We start from the raw sequence: 14,361 nt of genomic DNA on the forward strand, positions 1-14,361 counted from the left end.
CATATATGGCGTTTATTATGTTGAGGAAAGTTCTCTATGCCTACTTTCTGCAGGGTTTTTATCATAAATCGGTGTTGAATTTTGTTGAAGGCTTTCTCTGCACCTATTGAGATGATCATATGTTTTTTCTCCTTCAATTTGTTAATATGGTGTGTTACGTTGGTTGATTTGCGTATATTGAAGAATCCTTGCATTCCTGGAATAAACCAGGGACTCTCTGTGCTTCCTGGACTTGATTAACTATTTCCTTTCCCATATTAGGGAAGTTTTCAACTATAATCTCTTCAAATATTTTCTCAGTCCCTTTCTTTTTCTCTTCTTCTTCTGGAACCCCTATAATTTGAATGTTGGTGAATTTAATGTTGTTCCATAGTTCTCTGAGAGTGTCCTTAGTTCTTTTCTTTCTGTTTTCTTTATTCTGCTCTGCAGTAGTTATTTTCACTATTTTATCTTCCAGGTCACTTATCCGTTCTTCTGCCTCAGTTATTCTGCTATTGATCCCTTCTAGAGTTTTTAATTTCATTTATTGTGCTGTTCATCGTTGTTTGTTTCATCTTTAGTTCTTCTAGGTCCTTGTTAAATGTTTCTTGCATTTTGTCTATTTCCAAGATTTTGGATCATCTTTACTATCATTATTCTGAATTCTTTTTCAGGTAGACTGCCTATTTCCTCTTCATTTGTTAGGTCTGGTGGGTTTTTATCTTGCTCCTTCATCTGCTGTGTGTTCTTCTGTCTTCTCATTTTGCTTATCTTACTGTGTTTGGGGTCTCCTTTTTGCAGGCTGCAGGTTGGTAGTTCCTGTTGTTTTTGGTGTCTGTCCCCAGTGACTAAGGTTGGTTCAGTGGGTTGTGTATGCTTCCTGGTTGAGGGGACTAGTGCCTGTGTTCTGGTGGATGAGGCTGGATCTTCTCTTTCTGGTGGGCAGGTCAATGTCTGGTGGTGTGTTTTGGGGTGTCTGTAGAGTTATTATGATTTTTAGGCAGTCTCTCTGTTAATAGGTGGTGTTATGTTCCTGTCTTGCTAGTTGTTTGGCATAGAGTGTCCAGCACTGTAGCTTGATGTTCACTGAGTGAAGCTGGGTGCTGGTGTTGAGATGGAGATCTCTGGGAGATTTTCACCATTTTATATTATGTAGAGCTGGGAGGTCTTTTGTGGACCAGTGTCCTGAAGTTGGCTCTCCCACCTCAGAGGCACAGCACTGACTCTTTGCTAGAGCACCAAGAGCCTTTCATCCACACGGCAGAGAATAAAAGTGATGAAAGAAAGAAAGAAAGAAAGAAAGAAAGAAAGAAAGAAAGAAAGAAAGAAAGAAAGAAAGAAAGAAAGAAAGAAAGAAAGGAAGGAAGGAAGAAAAAGAAAGAAGGAAGGAAGGAAGGAAGGAAAGAAGGGGGGGGGAAGGAGGGAAGGAAGGAAAGAAAGAAAGAAAGAAGATAAACCAAAATAAAGTAGGATAAAATAAAATAAAGTTATTAAAATAAGAAATAATTATTAAGAAAAAAAATTTTAAAAAGAAAAAAAAACGGACAGATAGAACCCTAGGACTAATGGTGGAAGCAAAGCTATACAGACAAAATCTCACACAGAAGCATACACATACACACTCACAAAAAGAGGAAAAGGGGAAAAAATAATAAATCTTGCTCTCCAAGTTCACCTCCTCAATTTGAGATGAGTCGTTGTCTATTCATGTATTCCACAGATGCAGGGTACATTAAGTTGATTGTGGGGCTTTAATCCGCTGCTCCTGAGCCTGCTGAGAGAGATTTCCCTTTCTCTTCTTTGTTCTCACAACTCCCAGGGGCTCAGCGTTGGATTTGGCCCCACCTCTGCGTGTAGGTCGCCGGTGGGTGTCTGTTCTTCTCTCAGACAGGACGGGGTTAAAGGAGCAGCTGCTTCGGGACTCTGGCTCACTCAGGCTGGGGCGCGGGAGGGGCATGGAGTGCGGGGCGAGCCTGCGGCGGCAGAGGCCTGCCTGACATTGCACCAGCCGGAGGTGTGCCGAGCATTCTCCCGGGGAAGTTGTCCCTGGATCCTGGGACCCTGGCAGTGGCGAGCTGCACAGGCTCCCTGGAATGGGGGTGTGGATAGTGACCTGTGCTCACACACAGGCTTCTTGGTGGTGGCAGCAGCAGCCTTAGCGTCTTATGCCCGTCTCTTGGGTCCGTGCTTTTAGCTGCTGCTCGCGCCCATCTCTGGAGCTCCTTTAAGCAGCACTCTTAATCATCTCTCCTCACGCACCAGGAAACAAAGAGGGAAGAAAAAGTCTCTTGCCTCTTTGGCAGGTCCAAACTTTTCCCCAGACTACCTGCCGGGTAGCCGTGGTGCACTAACCCCTGCAGACTGTGTTCACGCAGCCAACACCAGTCCTCTCCCTGCACTCCGACCAAAGCTGGAGCCTCAGCTCCCAGCCCTGCCCGCCCCGGCGGGTGAGCAGACAAGCCTCTCGGGCTGGTGAGTGCCGGTCGGCACCGATCCTGTGGGCAGGAATCTCTCTGCTTTGCCCTCCACACCCCTATTGCTGTGCACTCCTCCACGGCTCTGAAGCTTTCCTCCTCCGCCACCTGCAGTCTCCACCTGCGAAGTGGCTTCCTAGTGTGTGGAAACCTTTCCTCCTTCACAGCTCCCTCCCACTGGTGCAGGTCCCGTCCCTATCTTTGTCTCTGTTTTTTCTCTTTTCTTTTCCCCTACCCAGGTACGTGGGGACTTTCTTGCCTCTTGGGAGGCCTGAGGTCTTCTGCCAGCGTTCAGTAGGTGTTCTGTAGGAGTTGTTCCACACGTAGTTGTATTTCTGGTGTATCTTTGGGGAGGAAGGTGATCTCCACATCTTACTCTTCTGCCATCTTCCCCTCCTGGCCCTCCTGTGATTTTTGAGTTGCTTACTATAATTGTTCTCCCTCATTCCTTAATATGACTGTTTCTCTAAATCCTTGTTGTCTTCAGCATCCCCGATTTTAGAATCCTTCAAGTCAATACTAGATTTACTCATCTTCCAAAGTCTGAAAAGAAAAATACATGATTAAACTATTAGGATTACATTTAACATAAGCCTACAGATTGTCTCAATTTAACTTTTTTTATACATATGATGGCTAATCTGAGGGAATGTTTTCTGCTTTCTTTTGCATTTTTGAGGAATACTCAATAGTATAGTTAATTCATTTAAATATTATCATAATTTGAGAATTTCCTGAAATTTGTAGGAATTGAAGTTTGTAACATTATTAAATTGCTAATTTCAGGACAATGCCAACCGCCAAGTTTCCTACCGTTTGCAACATAGGTTGAGCTCCATATGTAACCCAGGAAGTTCATGTAAAAGAGAGGGGAGGGGGCTTGCCTGGTGGTGCATTGGTTGAGAGTCTGCCTGCCGATGCAGGGGACACGGGTTCGTGTCCTGGTCTGGGAAGATCCCACATGCTGTGGAGTGGCTGGGCCTGTGAGCCATGGCCACTGAGCCTGTGTGTCTGGAGCCTGTGCTCCACAACGGGAGAGGCCACAACAGTGAGAGGCCTGTGTACCGCAAAAAAAAAAGAAAAAAAAAAAAAAGAGAGAGGGGACGGACTTCCCTGGTGGTGCAGTGGTTAAGAATCTGCCTTCCACTGCAGGGGACATGGGTTTGATCACTGATCAGGGAACTAGATCCCACATGCATGCCACAACTAAGAGTTCAAACGCCACAACTAAGGAGCTGCTGGCCTCAACTAAAGAGCACGTGTGTGGCAACTAAGACCAGCACAACCAAAATAAAAATAAATAAATAAATAATAATATTAATTTTAAAAAATTTAAAAAATAAAAGAGAGGAGAGACAACGAACTTACTTGAAAATATTCATGCATACATGCAAACATACAGAAATGCACCAGCCAGGAAAGAATGCTGCATTTTTTCTGCAAATGTGGAGGGAATTGTTTGCAAAATGTTGGAATGAGAGGAATGACCAGAGATTGGTGGGTGGTTCTGAAACCAGGTTGTGTTTGGACAGACTCCTTAGGAGTGAGAGTGGATGGAGTTTGGATGGTCTTTCCATTATACTCTGAATCTCAGTGGCTGAAACTCTTTCTCAATATGTTTAGGCTCCTTGAGGTCAATAGTTTTTTATTGTGATTCTTATTTTTGATTTTGTAATTTTGGATACTTATTTCCAACAATCATGTAACATGAAGCATAGCCCCAAACAGTTTTGGTATCTGGAAAACACACCACACATGTACACACACAAATATCCCAGGATTTGAGATGTATTTTGAGAGTGTGACAAAATATTAAAATGCTATTTAATGATGATGCAACAACAACAACAAAAAAGAGATGAAGTTAAACATAACACTCTCTTTGTGGTATTCTTCTTATCATCAATTGTGAAGCAACTTGCAATTTTTGCTAATGCTTCATCTGAATGGGGCATTTCTTTCTCAAATTTTACACCCATTTCTACTATTTCCATGGTATAAGAGTTATTTTTCTTGGCCCATCATGCCTTTATGTGTGTTTTAAATACTTTAGTTTAAATAATAGAATAGAATGAGCATTTCCAAATGTCTATTGCTTGCCTTTATCTTGCCGGAAAATATTTTTATGAAGATTTGAGATATGCACACAATATAAACTTTTTACGGACTGTTGCATTTTTAATTACTGTTCCATTGAGATAGAACTTCCATTTTAATTTGCTACAAGGTATTTGTATCAAAAGCCTTGTCAGCCCTCTAGGGAGATATCATTTTAAAGTTATTTCTTTTCAGTATATGAGTCTCTGGAGTAGGATAAATATTACAGTATTAAGTACTTGTAGGAAGCTAAAAACAGTCTCTGTGGGATTCTTTCTTGATAAATGCAGTTAGTGAAAAAAATACCACAATGGTAAGTGTTATGTATACAAAAGACCCCTTTGTCATTTATTAGATAAATAGCTGTGTCAAATGACTGGCTTCACAGTATTAATGAAAGAATTCCCTTTCTTGAGCTTGAAGGAAACTTAGCTGGAGTCTTTGTCTCATACTCTTATTCTAAATAACATACTTTGGTTTGGGCTGTAGGTACTCATTTCTTACAATGTTTCATCAAGGATCTGGTGATTATATGTCCTTTGCAAGTGCCAGATTGAGCCGGAACAATAGAATGTCCTGGAGAATTTTGAGCTGAACTTTGGATAGCAATAGAAATATATTTCAATTACTGGATAGCTATTGACATTGAAGCTTCAGAAATGCTTTAGGGAATCATGTAAATGTCTGTGGAAGTGTTCAGCTCTGCTCAGTGTGTATTTGATGGATATCTACCCACTTAAGTTACAAAGAGAATTAAAAATCTATGGTCACCAGAATTTTTTTGAGAATTCAAAATCTTTGGTGCATCCTTTGAAGGGTCTTATTGTTACACTTATGAGCTTATTTCAATTGGCTTCAAATTAATTTCACTCAAATCTTTTTCTTTTACAGTGGTCTTGATCCTTCTCAGAGTCTCTTGTTTAAAGGAAGTTTATCATGTTGCTAAAATTTGAATAAATATGGAATTCCAAGAAGTATAATAGAGTTCCTTTAGTGAATGATACTTGTCTTAGAAAGCCAAAAGAAACAAGTGCATTTTCCCCCAACTAACTGAATTAAAACTCTATCTTGTACTACGGCAGAGAGACTGCCACACAGGATGATTTCCTTCTAGCATCTGTTGCTTTGTTCTCTGTGTAAAAATAACTTTGCATGTAGTGAACGTTGAATGGGCCACTCGGGAAAAACCTATAGAATATTGTTTTCTTAGCAGTTTAGAAGATAATTGGTAAAATACTCATAAATGTATCCAGAAGTCCCAATAAGACTTTCCGGGAGATCATCAATATTTTTTGTATAGAATTTATCAAAGTAGAGCTAACCATTCTAACCTATTGGCTGTGGCCTTCCTAAAATGCACTATAAAGAAGTTAAGTTGAATGGTTGTAATTAAGGTATATGACAGTGAAACCTTTTCTTCTCACAGCTTTTATATAGCAAGTATTAGAAACTGAAGAGTACTTACTAATTGAGATGACCTTTTTTTTTTTAATGTTTTATAGTGTCCTGATTCAGCATGTAAGCAGGATTTATTAGCCTACCTTCAACGAATTGCCTTGTATTGCCATCAACTTAATATCTGCAGCAAGGTGAAAGCCGAAGTACAGAATCTGGGAGGAGAGCTCATTGTGTCAGGGGTAAGCTGGGACCTGGGCTTCACAATTCAAGTTCCCACTGTTGTACTTCCAAGGCAAGCATTCTTGGCAACAGTACTGCTAAAAACCCCAAACTACAGTGATTTATAGGGAGTTTAAAAAAAAAAAAAAAATGTTATCACTATTATTCCAGACCTTACAATAACTCACAAAGAACAGTTTGATTTTCCAATTACCCCATGTTTATACTAGCCTTGTAAAATCTCCATTCTTCACAAGAAAACTAATTTCATAGTCTGGAAACTCATTGCCAAGCTGTGACTATTATAATTATTTGGGGCTTTTGTATATTTACTCATTGTAAGTCTACTTCCCTCTGTTAGTCCTAGCAATTTTCATTCTCTGTTCAGGAGCAAGCCTCTCTATGTGTGGATTGTGTTCACATGTTAGAGATGATGAAAACAATAGGAATTCATTCATCAGGTTCCAATGCATACTAGGTTATCAGTAACCCTTAAAAGCCAGAAAATGTTTGAATTTAACACAGGTTGATGTGCTGTTGCCAAAAACTAACATGGTTGTCAAACACTAACAATTATATATCCTTTGTTCAATCACTTCAGGGTTTCCCTTCTCATGAAAATATAAGTATCTGGTCCATTTTAATCAAATGAAAAGAAACAAGAAGGTCAATGAATAGAAGAATCATGATTTCTTGGCAAGATTTCCAATGTATGTGTTGAGGTTCTTCACCTTGGCTTCTTTTCCTCCCTCAGTCCCTTTCTTTCAACACAAGGTGCCATCTATTATAAACTATTTGCAAATTCCAAAGTGTGGCTCTGCTACCTTTAGTTCTTTTCCCAGTCAACCATGATGCTGCCATTTTAAGTGTGGCATTACCAGGAACAGAGCATTATCAATATGGTGAATACCTTGTGAAAATCAGATTGGTCATGAAGCTCAGTTCTTCCTCAAGCCATTTTCAGAAATTCAGCAGGTTGACCATTTGATAAAAAAAATATGTGGAAAAATCATTCTTGAACCCAAAGATTTCAGTTCCTATATTGTTTGGCTTGCAGAAAACATAGCTGGGAAAAGAGCTGATCTGGTTTGCATGGAGATGCCATTTGGAAAGCTTGTTCCATGCAGTCTCACCTAGAGCCCAGTAAATTGCTGTTTTGTGCCTCTTCCCAAAGCATAGTCACCTCTTTGCATTTCCAAAATGATCCTGCTTCAACATTCTTCAACAACCAAGAGCAATCTGTCTTGCAGTGTGTCCTTTCTGCCAAGTTGGTAATAACCAAGATTCTCTCTGCCAAGAAGTGATCAAAACATTGCATCTCCCTTGCTTCCTTTCTTATCTTCAGCCTCAATGGTATAGTTTCCCATACCATTCAGCTTTCATGTCCATCTGTATATAGCACCTGTGGAACCGAGTGCTTTTTGTTTAGCTTGCCTTGTGTGCTTTCATTTGTTACTTTCCAAATCTTATTATTTATATGGATGCACAGAGCATCTTTGTGGATCTCAGACTCCACAACCTCATCTAAGCGAGTTTTACTGGCAGAGTTACTCTCCATCATCCTCTCAGTACCCATTGTTCATCACTGCCTCCAGAGCTTCATTTCCATTGTCTTTTCCTCATTTAGATGTAGTCCAAACCATCACTGCCTTTTATCACTTGCATTGTTGGCATTTGCAGAGGTGTTTGAGATTGAGAACACCATCAAGAAGCCTGTCTCCTTCTTTGAGTCTTATTGGCAATGTTCATAAATCCTTGCATGGGAGAAGGCTTCTTTTAGAGGAATGTTATACAACTTTATAATAATTCTGAGTGAAACGCATTATAAAGGTTTGCTTATGTTGCTCAGTTATGGGCCTGCTCTTGGTCTCTTCATGATTTTTTTTCCAAGCTTGATTGTTATTTGGTGCCATACCTGCCTGTGTAGTCTGCTGTCTTTGCCACTTCTGCCTCCATCTTATTCTTCATCCTCCTTCACTGATGGCCAATGGAGAAAAAAATCAATATGTTTATTTTGCAAAATAGCCACAAATGACTGCCTTCAAAGTTCTGAAAGAGTCAAGAATGTGAGACCCCATACACACAAACTTTTCAATGATTTTGCCAAGAAAGTGCACCCATGCTTTGAGCCCCATTTATTTTGTTGTCTGGCATGACAAAGTTGCTATATTTTTTAAGGAGAAGCTCCTGTAGTATAAAATGCAATAAAAAAAGAGAAATACTTGAATCTTCCTCCCTTTTTCCCTGTGTCGTTATGTACATAGGATTCAAAGCTGTGGCCTCTTCCCTGAAATACGCAAAAGCCCCCAGGAAGGTATATTTGTAAGAAGTCAAAGCTTCTACTAAAACAGCAGAGATTTGGGTAGATTGTTTCCATTTTGCTAAGGAAATGATTTGGATTTCAAAACTGAGCACCATGTTTTTATAGTCTCATGCTGGCATGATGAACTTATGTTAAACAAATGCACATATACCATGTCAGCATGTATATGTTTTATGTGAGTCTGTGTATTTAAACTGGGAAAGGCTTCTTCTGTTATATTTGCATTTGGCTTGAGAGGTAGCTCAGGAAATTTCAACAGGTCATGGGGGCAGTGGATGCCAAAGCTCTTCACGAGTCATGGGAACTAGAGAAATAAAGCAAATTTAAAAAATATGCCTACATATGCTTATTCACACAACTGCTGTCTAAGAAGCACCATTAGTTTTCTGGCTGGCAATACATTTTCTAAAGTTATTGGCTTGAACTTTTCTCAACAACAGAAAGGTGCCATTCTTATTAAATCTCAAAGTATAAGATGCATATTTGTGAGCCAATTCAGCTCAACCTGGTTGCTAAGCAGGTAATGGGAAAGGGGATTAAAAAAAAAAAAAAACAACAACAACACAAAAAACTAAAAGAGTAATAAAAATGTTAGAGAGAATGTGGAAGAAACTAAAGCCCAGACAATTAAACAGCCTGATAGTTTATATACTGGCTTTATTTGCTTTTTAGTTTAGTGTTTGGTAGTTTAATCTCTTAAGCCAGTTTACATGCTTTTTGGAAAAAGGACCATTAAAGGAAGAAAAGAAGAAAAAGAGGAAAGGATGGAAGATAGGAAGGAAAAAGCATGAAAGAAGGAAAAAGATAAAACAAAGGAAAGAGAAACTTAACCATAGCGTATTATAAATTAGTTTAGTGCAAGTAATATCCATTAAAGGTGACAGCGTTATATTCGTCATGAGAGAAAAGCTGAGCCACACTTTTTTCAGTATGGAGATATATATTGAATACAAATAAGTTCCAATGTCATGTTATGGAAATTACCTGTATATTTGATTATTGTGTTTTAATTAGTTTTTAGTCACTAGGTTTCAGAGGAGTTAATAGGTTCTTTTAAATTTAAAAATGGAGATATACACATGGAATTGGAGAAATGAAAACCATTTTATAACCTTTGATTATCTTTAGCTACCCAAAGATTTATACTTTGCACATTATTCTGAATGAGATTGGAAACACAAAAACAGGGTTTTAGAACATAGAATGCTGAATATCAAGCATTCTGATAAAATGGAAATATTCCACGTACATTATTTTTTTAAAGTTCAAATAAAACAGGAGCCCCATTATAACAACGAAGCCAGAGCACAGGAGCAATAACCCTGCTCTGGACAGGGATTTGATGTTCAGATCAGAGATGGAGGGATGCTGATATAACTTATAGCTGACTCCCCATGAAAGTGTTACAAAGTTAATAGATTTTATTGCATATAAATGCCTTTTCTCACGCAAACAAAATGTAAGAACAGAGTTTAGAGGTGAGGAATGTTAGTTCCCTTTGTTCTCAAGCTGATTGAATGGAACCCTGACCTATCCCTGAGGGACTGAGTAATTTGCCCTAATGTGCACTTTTGTTTTTGTCTTTTAATCTCTCCTTTCCAAATTTGAATTCCTCTCAATTGGGTTATGGAGAGGTTTGACAAGGTGAACAAGTATAATTTGCAACACCAGTAGGATTTGAATTGGTAAAGAGGAAATTGTAGAATAAGGGTCAATTATAGTCACTCTTATAGCCTATGTTTCATATCATTAAAAAAATGGACTAAATTAAAATTAACATGAGTATTCATGATGATAAATGAAAAATATTCATAAAAATGCTGGAAACTGAGAACAGTCAAATCAATCCTACCTGACACTGGCATATGATCGAAGATACATATATGCTATATGTATATGCATACATGTATGCACACAACAAATACATGTGATTTGACACTTAAATTCCTTGTTCCCTAAATAAGCAGTAATCAAGAACTGAATAAATGGTTGACAACTGTGACATATCTGATTCAATACAATACAGTTTGGGAGCAAATATGGTGTTTATTTGTACCAAGCTATATATACATGTATATATATATGTATATATATGTACATATATATATTTGTACTATATATGTACTATATATATACATATATATATTTGTACAATGCCATATATATGTGTATATATAAATATAGATAGATATAGATATAGATAATTGTGTTTTGTTAGAGATGAGAATTACATTTTACTTGAAAATTTCTGTGTTCACTCTGTAAAAAAAGTGTCAGTATTTTGTAATGGAATGAAACGTTCACTGAAACAAGCATTGTACTTAGGTGTGTAGACTTGTACTTTAAACAACCCTTTCTGGGGAAAGAGTCATTTTTGTTATATCTTCTGATTCTGTCTATTGTCAATTCTCGATTATCTCCACTGATCAAAGTATAGTAGTAATGGGAAAAAATCTAAATTGCTAGTTTTCAGTTTGGGTTTGGAATCCACTTCTGTGCTTCATTTAAACAAAAGGGTATGTGTTCTGACAACTCACAGCCGTTCCAAAGAATTTTATCCAGACCTTCCAGAGGGTAAGCCATTAAGTATTTGGGCTTAAAGGACTTTTTCTGATCTGGGGAGAGTAGGAGAATCCAGATCCAGGGAAGTAAAATTAAAACAAACTTCAGATTATAAATCTGAATGGAGAGGTAGTGGAGATACTCTGTACCGATAAGAAAATTAAACAGGTATTTATCATTTTCAGAATGGCAGTAGTTCTTTGAACTTAATCTGCTAGTATGATGGGTTGTTGCATAATTCAATCTTTCTCCCAGCAACCTGCCCGCTAATCTGTTATGATGGTAAAACTATAGCCACTTAAATTCTGATTCCCGCGTTAAGTCTTCCTCCAGTACATCCGTGTCAATGTACATTGTCATTGATTTTTGCACAACACAAATTATGCAAACCTTCAGAGAAAAATAACACTTCAGTGTTTTTGCAGTGCAAATTCATTCTCCCAGTGTTATAAAAGTGACATTTAACAAACTCAAGGTATTATTTTTGGAAGAAATTGGAAATAAGAATTTTTATAAGAAAAGGAAAAAATCTCCTTGGGTGTCAGGCATCATAGGAAGCTTTATGTCTGTGGCACCACAGCGCAAGCTGTCTCCCTGAATTCAAATAATCTTGCACAAATGAGGAAGGTATACTGCTCTGCTATAAGAAGTAACTCTTCAGTTACATACTTAAAGATACTGATTCTAGGGCTTCCCTGGTGGCGCAGTGGTTGAGAGTCCGCCTGCCGATGCAGGGGACACGGGTTCGTGCCCCGGTCTGGGAGGATCCCACATGCCGCGGAGCGGCTGGGCCCGTGAGCCATGGCCGCTGAGCCTGCGCGTCCGGAGCCTGTCCTCCGCAACGGGAGAGGCCACAACAGTGAGAGGCCCGCGTAACGCTTAAAAAAAAAAAAAAAAAAAAAGATACTGATTCTAAACTTATCAAGATGGTCAATTCTGTTCATTGAAAAAAAAATCAGTTATCCACTGATGAAATTAAACCAGTTGGTTATCTTACTGAATTGTTTTATGCATAGAAAAAGACTTTATAGTCTAATGCTCTCATCCTAAAATAAGAAAACAGACTCTATTGTGGCAAAACTGGTATGTGAGCCAAGCAAGTAACTCTTCTGACCTTGACTGGAGACATGGATTAAACTAGCTTGGATCTACTCAGTGGATTGATTTGATTGAAACACCTGAACTTGTGAGCTGAGCAGTTTCTATTTTAGTTTGAGGGCATCACTGCTTGTAAGAGTAGAAGGGGTTAGTGGCTTTAGAAAGAGTTTCTCTGAGTCAGAAATGTCAATGCCAATACCTGTCATTGAATCAATGAACTTTCCTTCCTTTGGGTTTTAGAATTTTTTCAAGTTTCAAAAGCCTCGAATTAAAAGAAAGAAGGCAAATACTTTATTGGTTAGTAATTAATGCCTTAGATTTTAGTTAATATTCTGAGGATTAGTTGGCATCAAATGAATAGTAATATTTTGTGAAAACTTGGAAATTAGACACACGGGAGGTACCTAGATGAGGGACAATGATTGCATATATCTTTTGATATCTGTGAAACACAGGCAAACCTATTTAAGATATACTGGTTTGTACCATTTTCCCATGAGACAAGTTCTAATATTGAGATATTGTCAATATGTGATAATTGTCTGAGTTCATTCTAAGATGTTCTTTATTAATCTATAGTTTTTATAATGAATGTCTGTAGTAGTGTCTTAAGAACTACATCCCACCCCCCATTTTTAAGTAGTTTTGGATATGTGAGAACAACCCAGATCTAACTGTTCCCTTCAGTTAAACCAAATAATTATGAGAAACCAAAGCGTTGAGTGAATACCTTTATTTAGATACAGTATCTGTAACTCATTTCCTCTTTTTTGGTTTTCCTGTATACACTTCAATTCATCAGCTCTAGTCAAGAAATACATTATTTTGAACGGGTTACCTAAATCTATTGTTTTTTGTTTTTGTTGTTCCTACTCGGACATGCCTCAAGAGAAGATAAAGTATGAATAAGTTGATATAAAAGATATAAATAAGTAAAAAAGAGAATAGGAATGTTAAAACCATACACAAACATTATCTGGGAATTTCATTATTGATTTTGCACAAACTTTCATGACCTCAGATGACTCAAAATAAAGGAAATAAAAAGACCCCCATAGCAAAACTGAGACAGGAGTAATGTTTTTCTAGGAAAAGACCAGTGTTTCCATTATCCGTTCCTAATTTCTAACGACAAAATAACAATCAGAGTTCAAAGAAATGTATTTATTGCTCGTTCTCATAAGGATATTTTAATTCATTGAATTCAATGTTTCCATTGCATTTAAACAATGTAAAAGGCATGGTGCTAAATATTGGTTGGATGACAGAATTCAAAGTTCTTTATCTCTAATAGCAAATACTTTTTGTGAAAAGGATAAATTTTTCCATCCATTGTGCTTTTGTTAGATTGTGGAGTCTATTGTTTTCATTTTTTCCCCATTTAGTTTCTCATCTTACTGTTTAGCATTCTCAGCTGGAATAGCAGGGTGTCTGTTGAACTACCTCTGTATTCACTGGTTTTCTTTGTTTACTCTATTCTAGAAATAAAACCGTGTTTAACTTACTATTGTCTACATTCTGTCCCTACAGATTATGTCAAATGCTTTCTCCAGCTTAATTTAAATGATTTATAAAATATGTCTTTGATCACAACCCTTAGAAGAGAAATATGTTCCGTATTATGGCCCATGTATCTTACAAATAGGAAAGACTTCTGGATAGGCAATGTGAAGGATTTTTAGCTCAGATTTCTTTTACTGCTTCACAATACATTGTCTTACTCTATCTTGAATAGTCATTTTCCTTCTGGGCAATAAATATATTTTAAATATTTCATCCTAATCCTATTTTCTTGAAGGCAAACTTAATTTAGACTTTAATCTTTTCTTTCATCATCAATACTGTATCTTATTTTATTGCTTTTCTCTGAATACCTTCATCTGTACAGATGTCTTGCTGATAATGAACTTGACTGGAAGTCTGGCTAGATGTTCTGTCAAATCTCTAAAATCTGTCTCTTGACCTCTTTTATATGTTTTCCTTTGCAAATCTATTTTGCAACTGAAAGAGAATATCCTGGAGACATTCCAGGATATCAGAGAAGTTCCAGGATATCAGATGCTGAGAAGTCAGCAATATCTTCTAAGGACCATGTACTCTTTTAAGCCCAAGGCTCTATATGTGAGACACTATCTTAAGACAAACTCAAACATGATCTCTTTATCTGGGAACTCCCAATTCAAATCTGTTGCTATCAAAATTAATCGTATT

The 14,361-nt window shown here is 37.7% G+C and overlaps 1 protein-coding gene across 2 annotated transcripts in view; it reads left to right on the forward strand.

The window, feature by feature from the left end:
• Positions 1-14,361, forward strand: part of CTNNA2 (catenin alpha 2) — a 1,238,106-nt gene that overhangs the window by 1,187,553 nt on the left and 36,192 nt on the right. For both annotated transcript variants that reach the window (XM_032653512.1, XM_032653513.1), the window contains exon 17: positions 6,053-6,187. In XM_032653512.1, coding sequence (XP_032509403.1) covers positions 6,053-6,187 — 135 coding nt within the window. The remainder of the gene's footprint in view (positions 1-6,052; positions 6,188-14,361) is intronic.

Source organism: Phocoena sinus, chromosome 13 (assembly GCF_008692025.1).
Source record: "Phocoena sinus isolate mPhoSin1 chromosome 13, mPhoSin1.pri, whole genome shotgun sequence".
Lineage (NCBI taxonomy): Eukaryota > Metazoa > Chordata > Mammalia > Artiodactyla > Phocoenidae > Phocoena > Phocoena sinus.